The sequence below is a fragment of the Daucus carota genome, chromosome 9 (genome assembly GCF_001625215.2).
Source record: "Daucus carota subsp. sativus chromosome 9, DH1 v3.0, whole genome shotgun sequence".
Taxonomy (NCBI): Eukaryota; Viridiplantae; Streptophyta; class Magnoliopsida; order Apiales; family Apiaceae; genus Daucus; species Daucus carota.
Window position 1 is genome coordinate 31119818 of NC_030389.2, and position 16080 is coordinate 31135897.

Sequence of the window (16080 nt, forward strand, 5' to 3'; positions counted from 1 at the left end):
TTTTATAAACATCTTAAAATACGGATCAAGTAGTGAAAAAAAGCTGTAAAGTTATAAGTGGGACGAAGGAACTATTTTTATTAAAATGAAGCAAAACAAGACGGTCCTGACTAGTGATTCGTTATAACTATATGTTCAATAGGTGTTTTTCTGCTAAAAATAAATATAATAATGAATGACTAAAGCAAAGCAGATAGATGACATATTTTAGATGATTAATGGGATCGGTATGAGATTGGTGTAGCTGTGTTACACAGTGAATTTTCGATCAATTAAACAGAGTTTTCACGTTGCTTATACACGTGAATAATATATTTGGTTTGCACATTCGTCTGGTTTTGAAAGTGCAAGCAAATTTCTACAGTCTTGGGCGCCGTCAACAGTGAAAATGGTAAAAAAGATGAGCGACGAGTCAGTTGCTACAGGGTAATAATGCGAGCATAGTACGATGATAAAACAGTGAAAGTGCAGGGTAATTTGTATAAGAACCACTGTTGTCTTATATCCTTCAGATATTAACGGAAGTGCAGATGAAGAACCAATCCCAAGTCGACAACGCATCCTTAAAAACCCTAGATTTTGTCCACTGGACAATCCACCCTGTCACTTTTTATTTTTACCCCTTACCCTGAATTTGTATGTCATGTACCTTCCAGCTTAACCAAAAGCGATGTTTCAAATATGTTTCATATTTGGTTGATCTCAAACTTGTAAATCCGGATCTGAAATTACTACATTCGTCTTTGCGTTCATTGTTGCGCGGATTTTGAGACTTTTATAAAGTATAATTTCATAATATATTTTATTATTATTTTTTGAATAAAAATTTGAACGTCAAACTTTTATTGAGGGGAAAAAATTTAAAAAAAAATTATGAAATTATACTTTTAAGGAGTCTAAATAAACGTGTTAAAAAATAATGTAAAGAACTTGTTCGGATAGAGGGAGTATGTGTTTTACGAGCATTTTAATCTATTATAGTATCTGTGAGAAAATGTTAAAAAAGTCATGCAGACGATTATTTGTCAGGCTAACATTAAATCATCAGTACGATATTAACTCCACCTAATTGAAAAGATGATCTGTGTTCATGATCAGAGGAGGGGGGCCTGAGGATCCTTGGGTGATTTTGTTTTTTGTCCCACACAGAAGACTGATTCCAGTTTAAGATATCTGTGATGGTTTCATTTGCCCAAAACTAAACCAATTTATAACAGTTGACAAACTAAATATGCAGTACATCTGTACATGACTTTGTATCTCCATTAAAAATGTTTTAGTGTTCATATTAGAACGGAACTTAATTTTCAATTAATGAGTAAATGTTTTAGTGTTCATATTAGAAATCAAAGTTTTAATGGTCATATTAGAATTTAGCTCCTTGTATTAGTAAATCAGTCTCGTCTCCATGGAAGTGTGAATATTTTAGTTAAGTATAAAATTATAAATACGATCATTATATGCATCAATAGATCAAGCTAGGGGTGAGCATTCGGTTCGGTTAACCGAAAACCGTACCGAAAAACCGAAATAATTTCGGTTCGGTTAACCGATATTTATATTTCGGTTCGGTTTTCGGTAGCCAAATTTTAGATATTTCGGTTTTCGGTTATTCGGTTTTTTTAATTCGGTTAACCGAAAACCGAATGGTTAACCGAATTTCTATACTTTAACTAATAATATAAATATTATATATCTGCAGAGGTAGCAAACTAAGTTTATATATTATATGTACACTGTTTACACTAAGTGAATCAATTGAACTCATCTGCTATTTGATAAAATTGGCACAGATTTGATGCATATATCTGTAAAGAGTTTATAGCAGGCTGCTCGGGTCTGAAAGCAAGGGTCTGAAAAACTGCGTTCAAGTATACTCTGGTCTACAGACTAAAATTAGTAAATAGATTTGTTGCTATTTGATCTACTTGAATCTGTGATAATTTAACATTGTAGATTTCAGATTTCTGAAGAGCATTTTCACATTTTCAAATTTATTTTAAAAATTTCGGTTTATAAATTCGGTTTTCGGTAATAACCGAAATTTAAATTTCGGTTCGGTTATAAAACCGAAATAAATTCGGTTCGGTATTCGGTAGAGGATTTTGGTAAAATTCGGTTTCGGTTAACCGAAAAAAAATTCGGTTTCGGTTTCGGTTAACCGAATGCACACCCCTATCAAGCTGGTCATAACGTTGTGAATTATTCAAATTATTATATTTGTGTTGAGTCGTCTACTGAATCATTGTACTTGATATTTGATCCGAAGCACGAAACACTCAATTTCCATCTCAGTTGTTCAATCTATCTTCCTTATTTATTTTTTTCCGAATTTGATATCGAGACTTGCCCAATTTTTCAAAGATACTGGCATTCAATCCAAATTTTCGCACATTATCTAACTACGTCCAATATTTTCATATCATCTTTGTCGAGCACGTTGTATATATTGGCACAGACGGTCGGTATGCTTTTAAGACTTATAAAATATAATTTCATAAATTATTTAAAAATTATTTTACTCTCGAATAAAATTAAAAAATTGATAATTAATTTTTTTTAAAAAAATTATAAAACTATATTTTATTATAGTCTTAAAACAAGTGTCAAATATACAAAAAAAATAAAATATATAGAGATAAATAAGTCGTATGGAATTTTTGTTTTGATTCTTGTTAACCTCAATTCTCGTACCCTTCCTTTTCACTATTATTAATTTATCCAAGTTTAATAATACAAAATGAATTTGATAAATTTAAAATTTTAGCTTATGACTTAAAATTGTTTATAATTAAACTTTTAAGAAATTGAAAAATTTAGAATCGTTCCAAGTGAAATCCAAAAATGAAAATTTACATGAAGACCTTATAAAAATAATGGGAAAAATATCAAGTTGGTGTTTCGTTCCATTCAAATATATCAAGTAAGTTACCATTTTCCAATTTGACTCAAATTGGTCACTGAAGTGATACTTTTGTTTAGTTCGTTAGAGTCAAACAAGAGGACCGGTCATTTTTAAAGCTAAACGTTAATTAGGAGAATACCATCACGTGAAGATGAGTCAGCATGCTTACTAGATTAAGAAAAAATAAAATACAAAGAGTCTCATATACAATATACATATTACGCCGGAACTGAACATATACATATATACATGTATATATATATATTTGTCTGGGATTTTTTGAGTTTGTATGAAAACTCATCTCTATGTGGCAGTCTTCTGCTGATTTAACGTTTAACGTTAAAAACGACCTTTCCGCTTGTTTGACTCTAACGGACTAAACAAAAGAGGTACTTCAGTGTCCAATTTGAGTCAAACTGAAAAGTGATGACTTACTTGATATATTTGAATAGAACGAGTCACCGATTTGATATTTTTTCCTAAACATAATGCATTTTATATCTCACTTGACCTTTGTTTACTCTAATTGCACCACATGTAGTAATGCCAAACACATAACCATGTATAACCTATTTGGAACAGCATGTATGTTATCATCAAATCATATAAGGGGCATAATAGCATTTTCATATATCACCATATCTGATGCAAATATAAGCAGCAGGCCCTCCAATTATTTCCCTCACACATCTCATCTCGGTAAGAAATACTTTCCCTACCAAGCTCTCTCTTTCTCTCTCCCTTTCTTTTCTGTCTAGGGAATGATCTGCAGATTAGGTTTTCGGTTTCTGGGCCTCAGTTCTTGTATTTTTAATAACAGAATTCCCTCTTTCTTGTCTTTGTTTGTTCATTTTAGGGAAACAAAATCAAGAAATGGGGAGAGGGAAGGTGCAGTTGAAGAGAATAGAGAATAAAATCAACAGACAGGTGACGTTTACTAAGAGGAGAGGTGGCTTGTTGAAGAAAGCTCATGAGATCTCAGTTCTGTGTGATGCTGAGGTTGCCCTTATTGTCTTCTCCACCAAAGGGAAGCTCTTTGAGTACTCCACCGACTCTTCGTACGTCCATCTGTTTCGTAATCCTGGTTCCGTCACTAACCTCACAAATACATATATCTAGATCTTATAAATCCTAGAAAAGCTACAAAAGAGAATTCTCCTTGTTTCCTTGATGTTATTAATTAATTATGTGGTTATTTATAATTTACCATGTTTTAGCCACACACAACATAAAACTACTAGATCTATACAATATCTTGATGTTCTTTGAAAGAAAGAGCTAGTAGATTATGTGGATCTGATAAAGAGGAGGTTTGATCTGGTGGATAAACTGGAGATAGATCTATAAACCATAGGATCTATACATGAAACTTACTTGGATGCATCTACTATAGTAGCAAAGCACTGATGTTCTCATGTTTTTGCCTTTTTTATGTCCTAGGGTTCTGTCTTGCTACTTTCTAGCTACTCATAATACATTAATTCTATAATCAACTATTAAAAATTATTTTTAAGTTGAGCTGTGGTTAACATATCGTTGGTATTGCTCCTTCAAGACAGTACAGCTGCACTTTATCTCACTTTATCTCAGACCTTTAGCTAGGGAATCTGATTTTCATTCTTTTTTTATATATACTAGAATTAGAATAAGAGTAAAAATATTTGATTTTTAGTACATAAGATATAATTCCAAATTTTAAGGCTGCTGGATTCTGTGCACTCCTTAAAGCCTTTATATGGAATGCTAGCGTTCCTGGTTTCATACATTTAAAAAAAAATTAATTACAACTTAAGTTTAATTAAATTTAATATTAATGTTAAGTGGCTACAAATGAATTTTTAGAATAGCTTTATATGCATTTCATGTGACATGTCCATATATAATTTATATACAAATTTTTAACCCTAATTATGCAAAGTTTTATGATTTGCAATATAATCTGATATCTTATACAGAACTTATGTGTTACTGTATAATTATATCAGTTTCATTAAATTTACTAAAGTAATTTTTTTTATTAATTTCATAGCTAAATATCAATTAATAGTTTAAATAAGCATATATAATTATTTAAATTTTGTGTTCTGCAGTGAATTTAGTGACCACGTGTGTTCTTTGCATTGTGTATATGCTAAATGTTGAATATTTTACCTATTAGTTATATGAATTAAAATTTTCTAGTTTTTACAAAGATAAACATAGTTTACCTGTCAAATCTTTTATAAAATAATTAATAAAATAGGTACTGTTCGAGAGTTTTTTGGTTAACATAATTACTGTTGGCTGGTTCCATTAGCTAACAAATTAACAAGAGCTAACCTATTTACTTATGTTCATAACATCAACTTGATTAGTGTAACTAATGTTTGCATCTTTAATAATGAACTGTTTGAGAGAAAAAGAAGCTGCAGCTTAGTCATTTCATACATTTGTCACCTGTCTTTTCAGTATGTAGTTTACATATGTTTCTCTGTTTGTTTCCTTGTTCGGGTTTTATATGTGACCCGCTTTCCGGACAATTCACTGACAAGCGTTTCAGGTTAAAGAAACCTTGGACGCTCTGATATTCGATAGTAGCTGCCACACCTTACTGCTTTCAGCCTTTAACTCCTTTCCAATATATATTCTTTGATTTTCATGTTAAAGTGTTATATGGCGGGATTCAGACTTGATTGGTTGAGTCCCTGTGCGGAATTATCCAGAGTGATTAATCGGATATCTTAAAATAATATAGTAATATTTAAATTATTAAATCTATTTATTTATTTAAATAATATAGTATTTGGAAAAATTGAATACCATGATAACACCTTATTATGATTAATCTGTCCAATTGGCAATTTTATATTCATGGCCGGAAATATCATACTCTCTTAACTGTCTTTTGTGTACGAACCATAATACTGTTACTTGTTAGAATGCTTGTAAATTTGTGTTTCGAAAACATTTAATTTGTAGAATGCTAACGTTTTAAATATTTTCTGGTAACAGCATGGAGCAGATCCTGGAGCGGTATGAAAGATACTCTTATGCCGAGAGGCAGCTTATTGCAAATGATCCTGAATCAACTGTATGATTTAAAAACTAAATAATATTTACTCCTATGCACAGTTGTTTTGTACTTCGAAATATTAGAGTCATTGCCAAGATTAATTTTGTTTAAATTTGTTCACTTGAACAGGGAAACTGGACTCTCGAGTACACGAAACTGAAGGCTAGAATTGATCTCTTACAAAGAAACCATAGGTAATTTAATTAAAACGTTGTCTGATCAATATTTAGCTTGAAAATAAGTAAGCACGGGTGAGATAATATATTGTGTGAATATTTACAGGCACTATATGGGAGAGGATCTGGATTCCTTAACTCTGAAAGAGATTCAGAATTTGGAGCAGCAGCTTGACACTGCTCTGAAACACATTCGGTCCCGAAAGGTATGGCAATCTGATAAGTGATGATGATTTTTGTGTAGCAATCACCTGATTATTCTGGAGAACCATTTTGTTTCATTGGAGACATTATTGACGATGATGTGTGTTTGTGTGTAATTTTTTGCAGAACCAACTCATTTTCGAGTCCATCTCTGATCTTCAGAAAAAGGTAAGAAATTTAACTGCACCATCATGTATGATTAATTATATGCATCAAGTTAATCTATAATAATAAGAAGATCAAAGGTACTGTGGAAATGATGACCTAGCTTGTAATGTAATGCTATTACAGATGTAGATAATTGAAAATTTTTGCAACTTTCTTGAAAGCCTAATGATGCATTTGGATTGTAAAATTTATAAACATATAGTTGCGAAGAAACTTACCAGGCAAAGAGATGTGAAGGAACTAGTGTGCATAATTAGGAGTACGACATTAGTATAGAGCGATTTGTGATTTCAATGATTTGAGGATGTTTTTAAAAATAATCAAGCCATATGATATCTGACAACAGTTTTAGTGTTAACTTAAGTGAACCATCGAGATGATTTCTTATTTTGCTCAAACAGGAGAAGGCTATACAAGAGGAAAATGGCAAATTAACGAAGAAGGTAAACAGTTATGATCTGGTTTTACTTGCACTCCATAATTATGCACAAAATACGAATGTGTATATCAGATTACTTTTACGGATGTGTAAGTTTGTATTAAAACTCAATTTGGTGATGTGGAAAAAAATAGATCAAGGAAAGGGAGAAGACAATGGTCCAGCAGGCTCAGTGGGAGAAGCAAAATCCATCTCCAAATTTGTCAACATTTCTCATGCCTCAGGAAAATCCCTTTCTTAACATCGGGTAACAATGCTCTCAAAACACTACTTACTCAACACGAATCACATGGAATAATATATACAAAATGTTACATGTGAAACAGTGGCACTTTCCAGGGGGAATCATCACAAGGGATGACGAGGAATGACCTAGATCTTACTCTTGAACCAAATCACTATCCCTGCAACCTCAGATGTTTCGCTTGAGTCAACTACCAGGATCCAAGGTTTCTTGAGTTACTATGAATTTTGCTCTATATATATAAACATGATGCACTAAGTGTGTATGGTAGTGTGTACGCTCTTAAGGCGAAAAACCACAATATAACTTAAAACGAAGCTACTCCAGTATTCGTAAGAATGTATTGGTGTATTTCATCATCTGCTATAAATTATCCAGTCTGCTAAATGTCAATAATACAATATAGTGGATACGTTGTAGCTTTTGTGGTCTTTTAGCTATCTTCACCAACACTGATCTTTACTGGGCCTTTTAAACTAGGCTAACTAGCTTCGATGCCATGTCAGGAAATATTGAGCGGATAGCATATAACAGAACAATATGATTAGTAGTCGCGAAATCTGTTCACAAACTATAACTAATCTAATTATATTGGATCAAGACCCGCTGATAGTCTTCCTCATGAATGTAAGTGTCCCTGCCTGGAACTTCAATCTTTTCCTCAGTTTTTTCGGAAAAATAAAGCCATTGATATGTAAAATATGCTCAACCTATTACAACTGCTGCTGCTACAACCGTTGCAGTAACATAATGAACTTTTTTGGAATTGCCTTCAAGCTCTCCATTTCCTCTGGAGGATATCTAAAGCCGCCTAATATACCTTTTGAGGATTCAAGGATAGCCTAGTAGCAAACGCTCCGTGTCAACCCCTTATGCGGCCGAACAAAGAAAAAACAATACTTCCTAATTTCTTTTGTTGGAAAAACTGGAATTCTACAAGCTAGCAACACTTCTGAAAGCTAGCTAGATGGCTTGCAAATACTTAATTCTAAAAATTGTTATATAAATATCAGATTTTTTCTCGAAATAAGTCCTTATTTTTTAGAAGTATCAACATAATCATATATCGAGCCTACTTCGGATGCTATAACATCTATTGTTGCAGCTCCTACTAAAACGCCTGTTGCAACCCCTCCCACGACCACTGCTGCAAGTCCTGCTGCTACGAACCCTCTCGCCGCAAGCCCTGTTGCTACGATCGCTCCCTGTTATTGTAACCCCTAATACCGCGATCCCTATTGCTGCAACCCCTACCGTCAGCCCTGTTGCTGCCGCAAGCTCTGCTGCTTTTTCATCCATCTGATTAGTTGAAAACTAACTTTTATGCGTAACAAATTTTGATATTTGGTAGTTCTGGTGTTCGGGAGTTTTGCTTATTAATAACACTTTTCGCAGCTTTGATGCTGATAATTTGTTGTGGATTTGTATAGCTTGCTTTTGTATCTAAGCAAACGAAAGTTGAAAGCCACATATATATGACTTGTGAGATTCAATGTACTTTTCACTGCTCAGATGCTTATAAAGACGCATGCATTTTATTTTGTCCTTTTGTTTTCTCCTCCAACTTAAATGCACAATCACTTCCCATACTCATCTTAGAAATAATATCAAAATTTTGATATTATGTCGATGTGCTACTTATCTTTTGTTACATTAAGGTACTGATTGAAGTAGCAACACAGCTTTTTACTGAAAAACAGCTGAAAAATTGTTTGGTAAATCTAAAATCAGCTTTTTCGAACAGTAGCTTTTAGCTGAAAGCTGCTTTTAGAGAAAGCTTGTCCTCTTATGCTTTTTGAAAAAGCTGCTTTTCAGCTTTTGCAGAAAGCTGTTACAGATTTCATTATCAAACCTCATCAAAAACAAAAAATTAGCAAATATAAAAAAATATCAAAAGTTATCTGATTTCTACAACAACATTTTTTTCGGCACTTGTTATGACAACACAACAAATTTTAACCGCACTCCCGAACAGACCCTAAGTTTGTATATATGTCTATAAAAATAAATAAATATTTATTAAATAAACAATATCCACATAAGTATGTGCTAAATCTTTTTTAGTCCAAGTAGTATGGGTAAGCTGGGTCCATTGCTTAGTTTAACCATCTGCATGGACCTTGTTAGTTCTAGCTATCTTGTGAGAGCATTTTGGCTTTTCTATTATAAGCTTCACAACCATTTTAAGGTTCAGATCGCTCTTCCTTTATTTAAACTGTTGAATGACCTTTACATGATTGGGATTCAAGAATCATTTGCAGTCCTCCCACTCCTTTAACGCTTTCAAGTTATCAGTTTCCAGCTTCACCTTACTCTCATCTTTCAAAAAAGCACCTTTCCAACCAATCATCGTCCATAACTAGTTGGCTCTCCATGTAAAGTTTCTTATCGTGCCTGAGTATATTTTGATGATTGTATCCTTCTGATTCCTGAGAACCACACCTGTGCTTGAGTCATTTCCATTTGATTATCAAATACTTATTTTGGATCGATTCAAAATAAAAGCATACATGTTCATTTTGATGAAACCCTTCGTCGGGAAGACCCATAATTTTTAGATCACCAAAAATCTTGGAAAAAAAATAAATGATCATGAAATTTCTGAGGATAGTGCTGTGGCTGAAAGTTTATATGTGATTTAATACATACATCTAAGTGTATGTAAAGTTGGAATCAGCTTCTGTATTCATAAAGTACCCAATCTTTTCGGGGCAGGCATGTTTGGCCTGTTTAACATTGAAAAGACTAGACTTATATCAGAATTATAGCTATTTAAAAAAAAAAAAAAACTGCTTGGCAAATTTTTTATTTAAGTATAATTTCTTTTAACTGGGAGGGGAATAAACACAGTTGGATCCTTTCCAATAGATATTCTTTAGCTCATCGTGTCAGGAAATAGATAATAGATAAGCATCTAAACCAAAAAAAACCCATCCTAGTGAAGGTATAATAATTTACATATAGTTGAAGTATTCATCGCAAGGTTGACAAATATTTCTCCTTCATACGGTTTACAAGCTTAAATTTTTCCTCTGCCTCAACTTGTTGGCGTATGTCGCACTGTGAAGATCGATCTGGGTGAAAAGTGAACAACGCTCTTTTGAACGCAGCATGTACCTGAAATCAGTACAAAGTTTAGTACATTGAACAGCCTATCAGCTTATATAAAAGTGGGACATTAAATCATCATCTTGACCAAACAGAATAATACGAGATCTTCCAAATCTTTACAGCTTTTCCTCTTGATCAAATTATATATCAAGATCGATGGTGTGATTGTTTCCTTATTAGCTAGCCTTAATCTGCAGATGATTAAAGCACCATTTTCTAGTGATCAATGTAACTTTTCTACATTCTAAGCCCTCCACAATTGGCTTCTATTAGAATCTTGGGGAAAGATACTCTGCTCTCAGTAAGGATCCTCCGATTATAGAGCGAGGCACTAGAATAACTTTCTGTACTAAACAACTATTTTACATTAGGGCACTTAAATTGATTCTCTCTCTTTTATTCTATTACATCTAAACATAATTAACTTTAAATTTTAATATTTGGTCATATATGATTATTATTGATGAAATGCTAACCCACATAATTGATTATTTGTTTGTTTTCACTTGCCCCATTTTAAAAAGCTAATGCATTGTACTGGAAATGTGCACTCACCCCATTTATGCCATTTACATTAATTCCAAGAGCATGCAGAATTGATGTTATATCATGGGAAGCCGCCTCCAGTCTATCAAGGCCTTTCCTAACTTCAGCTCGCAGTACCTCTTTTAGATGCAAATTCTCCTCATCCTGCAGTACACATAAAAGAACATTTGAATATATTGAAAGTTAATGGGTACATGAGTTGCTAACAAGAAGATAATCATATTCTTAGAAGAAAAACAAAATATACAAGTGCATACCTTCTTTTGATTTTTACGCATTTCTTCTACCCGTAGCTTTTGCCTTCTCTCCATATCTAACATGCGCATGGCTTCTGCTTTTTCCCTTTTCCGCATTCTCTTTAAATGTTGAGCTTCTTCAGCCTGCATAAAGGGAGAACCACACTTTCAGTCAAATAATGCGATGTACATATAGGCAAACCTAGAGTGGGCGAGAGTGGACTGTATCCCCTACTAAAATTTCCAAAGATACTAAAACTTTACATCTAATTTATTTTAATGCCTTTTCTTTTTCTTTTTTCTTTGCTCAATATTTTAATGTTATTTCTTAGCTTAGCTGGCAATAAAACCTATAATATGGTTGCTCTATCTTGAAACTAAAATCATGCTGAACTTGTCTTTGATTCCTAAAGTTTTTTGTTAAATATTTGATTCCTAATCGCATAAATAAATATAGGGAAGAACAATATTTAACTTATTATTTTGTAGTGATTCGTACTACTAAGCACTCCGAGGATGTAAATCTTAGGTCCACTTCTGCATGTACACTTCACATGGTTACCAAAAATTTCTACTTGGCCTGAACTTAATATTACCAAAAAAGTGTAAAATGCAGATATATGTGTACACATAAGATGCAAATAATTACACATCACAAAAACTGTAAAAGGAAATATGCAAGCCTCAGAGACAGAGACCTAAGAAGTAATAAAACCTACAGAATATTAGGAATATGACAGGGTTGTCAATCTTAACTTTCTTGCCAAAAAAATAAACCATAAGTTAGCTCAAGAGTGAGTATATTTTCATCTTACTTACAGGCAGATCTGAGCTAGTATGCAATTACATATTTTCAGACTCTAGTCCGTACCTACAGACCGATACAATTATTTATCTAAACCAACAACTTACACAGCTAATACATACTGTGCAGATAATTGATAGAATTGTTCCACAACATGCAAGTCTTTAATTTAAATTTTTTAATTAAAATTGATGAGAATCGTAAGTCCTTGAGACTGCAAGTCCTCACGTCCCCATTCTCTGCTCTCTATTGGACTACTCAAACGCATAACTGAGAATTCAGGCGACGCTTTGTAAAGCAAATTGATATAATTTCAAGTAGAAAAATCCCCTCCAATTGTTTTTGTACAAATAAAAAAAGACAAGCAACTTGAAAATAATTTCCACATATAGTAAGATAAGAAAAGGGAATACAGGTCTACATCGAAAAACTATCTAAACAACATACCTGAATCTGTAGTTCTCTCTGCCTAGCTGCCAACTCTGCCTCTACCGAGAATCTATATTCATCTGTTTCCTTGTGCATTTCACGGTTAAAAAATACAGAGTCATTATTTGTATCACCAAAAGATTGACCGGTTGCACCATCAACCATCGCAACCAAGAAACCATCTTCATTATTCTTCATGACTGTCCCAGTATGCCGATTATCAATACTATTAGGACTAGCAAGATCACTTGTAGAAGGTTGATTATTACAGGTACTATTTTCCCTATCAAAGTTTGAGGCTTCACAGCCATTATCACACGCATTGTTTTCCGACTTGACTTCATCCATTGGAATTGAGGGAGATTTGTCTACTTCCTTGTGACTAGTATGATTTGTAGAATCTAAGCCACCACTGGCACTACCTTTCTCTGTCCCATCTCCTGTTGCAATATCTTGGTGACTATCAGAACAAAATTTAGAGGTGCCACCCTGATCAACACTACTTGAATATTCCTTTTTCCTCCTTAGAAAAGCCTTTTCCCATTCCTGCTTAATTTTCCCAGACGAACCTTCAAACTCAATATCAATAACATCATCATCAGACAAGCCTCTCTTGGTACCCAAACCATAACGAGAACTTGTGGATGCTTTACCAGAGTAAGTCCGCTTGCACTTCGACAACTTCACTGGAGCACTACTTCCCCGAAAATACCTACCCTTACCCAAATCATTACCTCTAACAGTTTCCTCACAACCCTCATCATCATCATCAATGCAAATCACAGTTGCATACGAATAACTCCCATCCTTCCTTTTACGTCTAGAACCGCAACCCCGATATACTCCGGAAACATCATCATACTTATCACACTCTACGTCTATAAAAACTACTTTTTTCCCCTTCCCCTTCCCCTTTTCCTTCCCCTTCCCCTTCATACAACTCTTTAACGTCTTTCCAACCGAACAAGCTCTCGGATGAACCCGCTGCGGCTTCCGCACATAAACCCCCTTCCCACTCATCCTTCTACACCAAACCCAAATCACAAAATTCAATAACACAGTAACACAATCAGAATACAAATCCCCAATTACATCATTTTCCGCAATAACAAGTGATCATATAGTATAGGCTGTGTAATTTAATCTCGACAAATTAATCACATTCTCCGGTTCCCAGACTATTTAAAAACTAAACGACCCGGAATTCCTAATAAACTCAATAGAAGACCATGAATTGTAATCGCATATTTCTAAAAACTGAAAACCCTAGAAAAAATCGGAAAGATCATACACATAGAATTACTATCAGTAACAAGAAATTGATGTAATTGGGGACAATATATAATCGAATTGAAGATTAATAAACAAAATTTCAAAGAAAACGAAGTGAAATTTCAGTGAAATTACCTAAGGCGACCTGGAAGCATATAATATGAAAAGAGGGGTTTTAACTTTTAAGGGCTTGCGGGGAATATAAGATGTTACGTGCGAGAAGCTTTAAAATTTATCCCCAAGTGTTTGAATAATCTTTTAATTAGTTTTTGGAACTTTTTAATTAAAAAAAGATATTGCGATAAAATAAAGTACCATGATACGAGAGATTTTAAATAATACATAAATAATTATAGTGCAGAAATTTAATTATAATATATAATTTTTTTTATTTCCTCCAACTGTAATGGTCATTATGTAATAAAAAGGAAAGGTGAAATATCCTGACAGAAAACAAGAACAAGATTGCTAAATATTAAAACGACTTGGAATGTTGAAATTTAAGAGTGTAATTTGTTAGAATTTTGGGAGATCATCTTTTTTCCTAAAATTTGAAAACTTTTGTATTTGATATTAAATATTATTCCCTCCGTCCCAACTAGTTTACACTTTTTTTTTGACGTAACATATTCAATTTTTTACATTTCAAAACTTATCAAAAATAGTCAATGGGTACTATTATTTATCCACTTTTCTACTCTTTTCACACTATTTTTACTTCACTATCTTCCTTTTATACATTAAAAATCAATGGGTCCCATCACTTCTCTACTTTTTTGCCATTTTCACACTACTTATACTACACAATCTTATTTTTATATATTAAAAATCAACAGATCCCACCACTTATATTCTAAAGAGAGCAAAAGAACAGAGATGCTATTTCCGTGAAGACCCCGATTTAGTGTAAGACAAAATTTTGGGTGAGATAAACGTAAATAGTACTTTGACCATGATTTCTAACACATGGGACTCACATTTATCACGAATTCATATGTCAATGAATAATCTGATCCTTTTCGTCAAAGTATAACACTCATAACCTCTTTTGTCGCTAATTCTATGTCAATGAATGATCTAAGCCTTTTCATTAAAGCACAATGTCATAACACTTAAAACTTCTGTAAGTCACGACACCGAAACTGAACCACTTTAATACGCCGTCTTCGATCATTCTTATGTCCAGGGGCGGTCCTGGCCCGGTGCAGCCAGTGCTCCCGCATTAGGCCCACCGGAGCCAAGGGCCCAAAATATTTTTTAGAGTAAGGTGCCCATGCCTAGTTCTATATATAAATTTTAGTTTTTATCATATGTTTCAGGCTTGCGAGCAGCCAACCCCACTTAACTTAAAATTATTTTATATTTTTTATTAGTTTTAAGTAGTTTGGACATATAAATTTAATTAAAATTTACATGCTTACTCTTTATAATTGTTAATTTTATAGAGAATAATTTTCATTTTCTTATCAATAATGCCCTCATTTAACACACTTTAAAAAAAATTAAAATTTTATTATTATAAAATAATGTTAAGGTTTGTCATTGTATTATTCGAGTACAATTTTTTTAATTTCCCATTCTATTTCTCAAGTCTTTCATTTCTCTAAATTAAGAACTATATGAAATTTTTTATTTTTTAATCCAAACTTTAGTATTATCATTTAACATCCTGTTTCAATTTTCTGAGCTTCATAATAAATTTGCTAATTCAAAATTTTTTTATATAATTATATATTAATTTGAATTTAAATATGAATAATATTTTTAAATAAGTTAAAAATATAATTAATATATTTTATAAAAGGGCCCAAAAAAAAAATTCGCACAAGGCCCTATAATTCTCAGGACCAGCCCTGCTAATGTCATACCGCTTGTGAGACTTAGGCCGATCTCTCTTTATCTTGCCCGGAACCGATATGTGTTCAACTCTTCCAACTAGTGCTGAATTACATTGCGTCGAACGTGTACATTTCAATGTAAATGTCCTTCCCTTGCTAGACTCAACACCTAAAAGACGTCAAAAAGTAACATATGGTATATGACTATCATGAACATACACATTTCTATTGTCTCTAGCATACACTCTTGAGCCTTTCTCAATGACCAGCACTCAGAACCATATAGTAATGACGGTCTGATTGCTATTGGATAGCAACTCTTCAACTTCAAAGTTATACTTTTATCACAAAACACACCAAGTAGCAGCCCTCCAGTGAAGTCATCATGTCCAAATACCATGCATCACATCTTGTAGAAGTATCATCATGAAGCTGAATGATAGAACTCAATTATTTAAAGATATTAGTTTGTGGGACGCAGACCTCCGCAATACATACAGTGAAATCCTCCTCTTCAATCTCCTCACTGGAATTGACACCGGGGTACTCACTTTTGAAACCGCTAAATTAAATTATGGGGCCGTTTGGTGAGTTTAAAATAAGTGCTTTTTTTAAAGTAAAGAAGTGAAATAGAAGTTAAAAACAAATTAAGACT

At 33.2% G+C, this 16080-nt stretch overlaps 2 protein-coding genes across 2 annotated transcripts; one reads left to right on the forward strand and one right to left on the reverse strand.

Moving 5' to 3' along the window:
- The first annotated feature begins 3449 nt into the window (after positions 1-3449).
- On the forward strand, positions 3450-7607 carry LOC108200812 (agamous-like MADS-box protein AP1). Its single transcript, XM_017369070.2, has 9 exons — positions 3450-3604; positions 3762-3963; positions 5897-5975; positions 6087-6151; positions 6240-6339; positions 6464-6505; positions 6907-6948; positions 7079-7191; positions 7271-7607. Exons 1-9 carry the CDS (start codon positions 3466-3468, stop codon positions 7371-7373), a joined length of 885 nt encoding a protein of 294 aa, XP_017224559.1. The 5' UTR covers positions 3450-3465; the 3' UTR covers positions 7374-7607.
- Positions 7608-10043: 2436 nt separating this feature from the next.
- On the reverse strand, positions 10044-13839 carry LOC108200414 (uncharacterized). Its single transcript, XM_017368550.2, has 5 exons — positions 13723-13839; positions 12334-13339; positions 11103-11225; positions 10855-10989; positions 10044-10305 (listed from the first exon to the last, which is right to left on the reverse strand). The coding sequence occupies exons 1-5, from the start codon at positions 13740-13742 to the stop codon at positions 10162-10164; spliced, it is 1428 nt and encodes a 475-aa protein (XP_017224039.1). The 5' UTR covers positions 13743-13839; the 3' UTR covers positions 10044-10161.
- Between the last annotated feature and the right edge of the window lie 2241 nt (positions 13840-16080).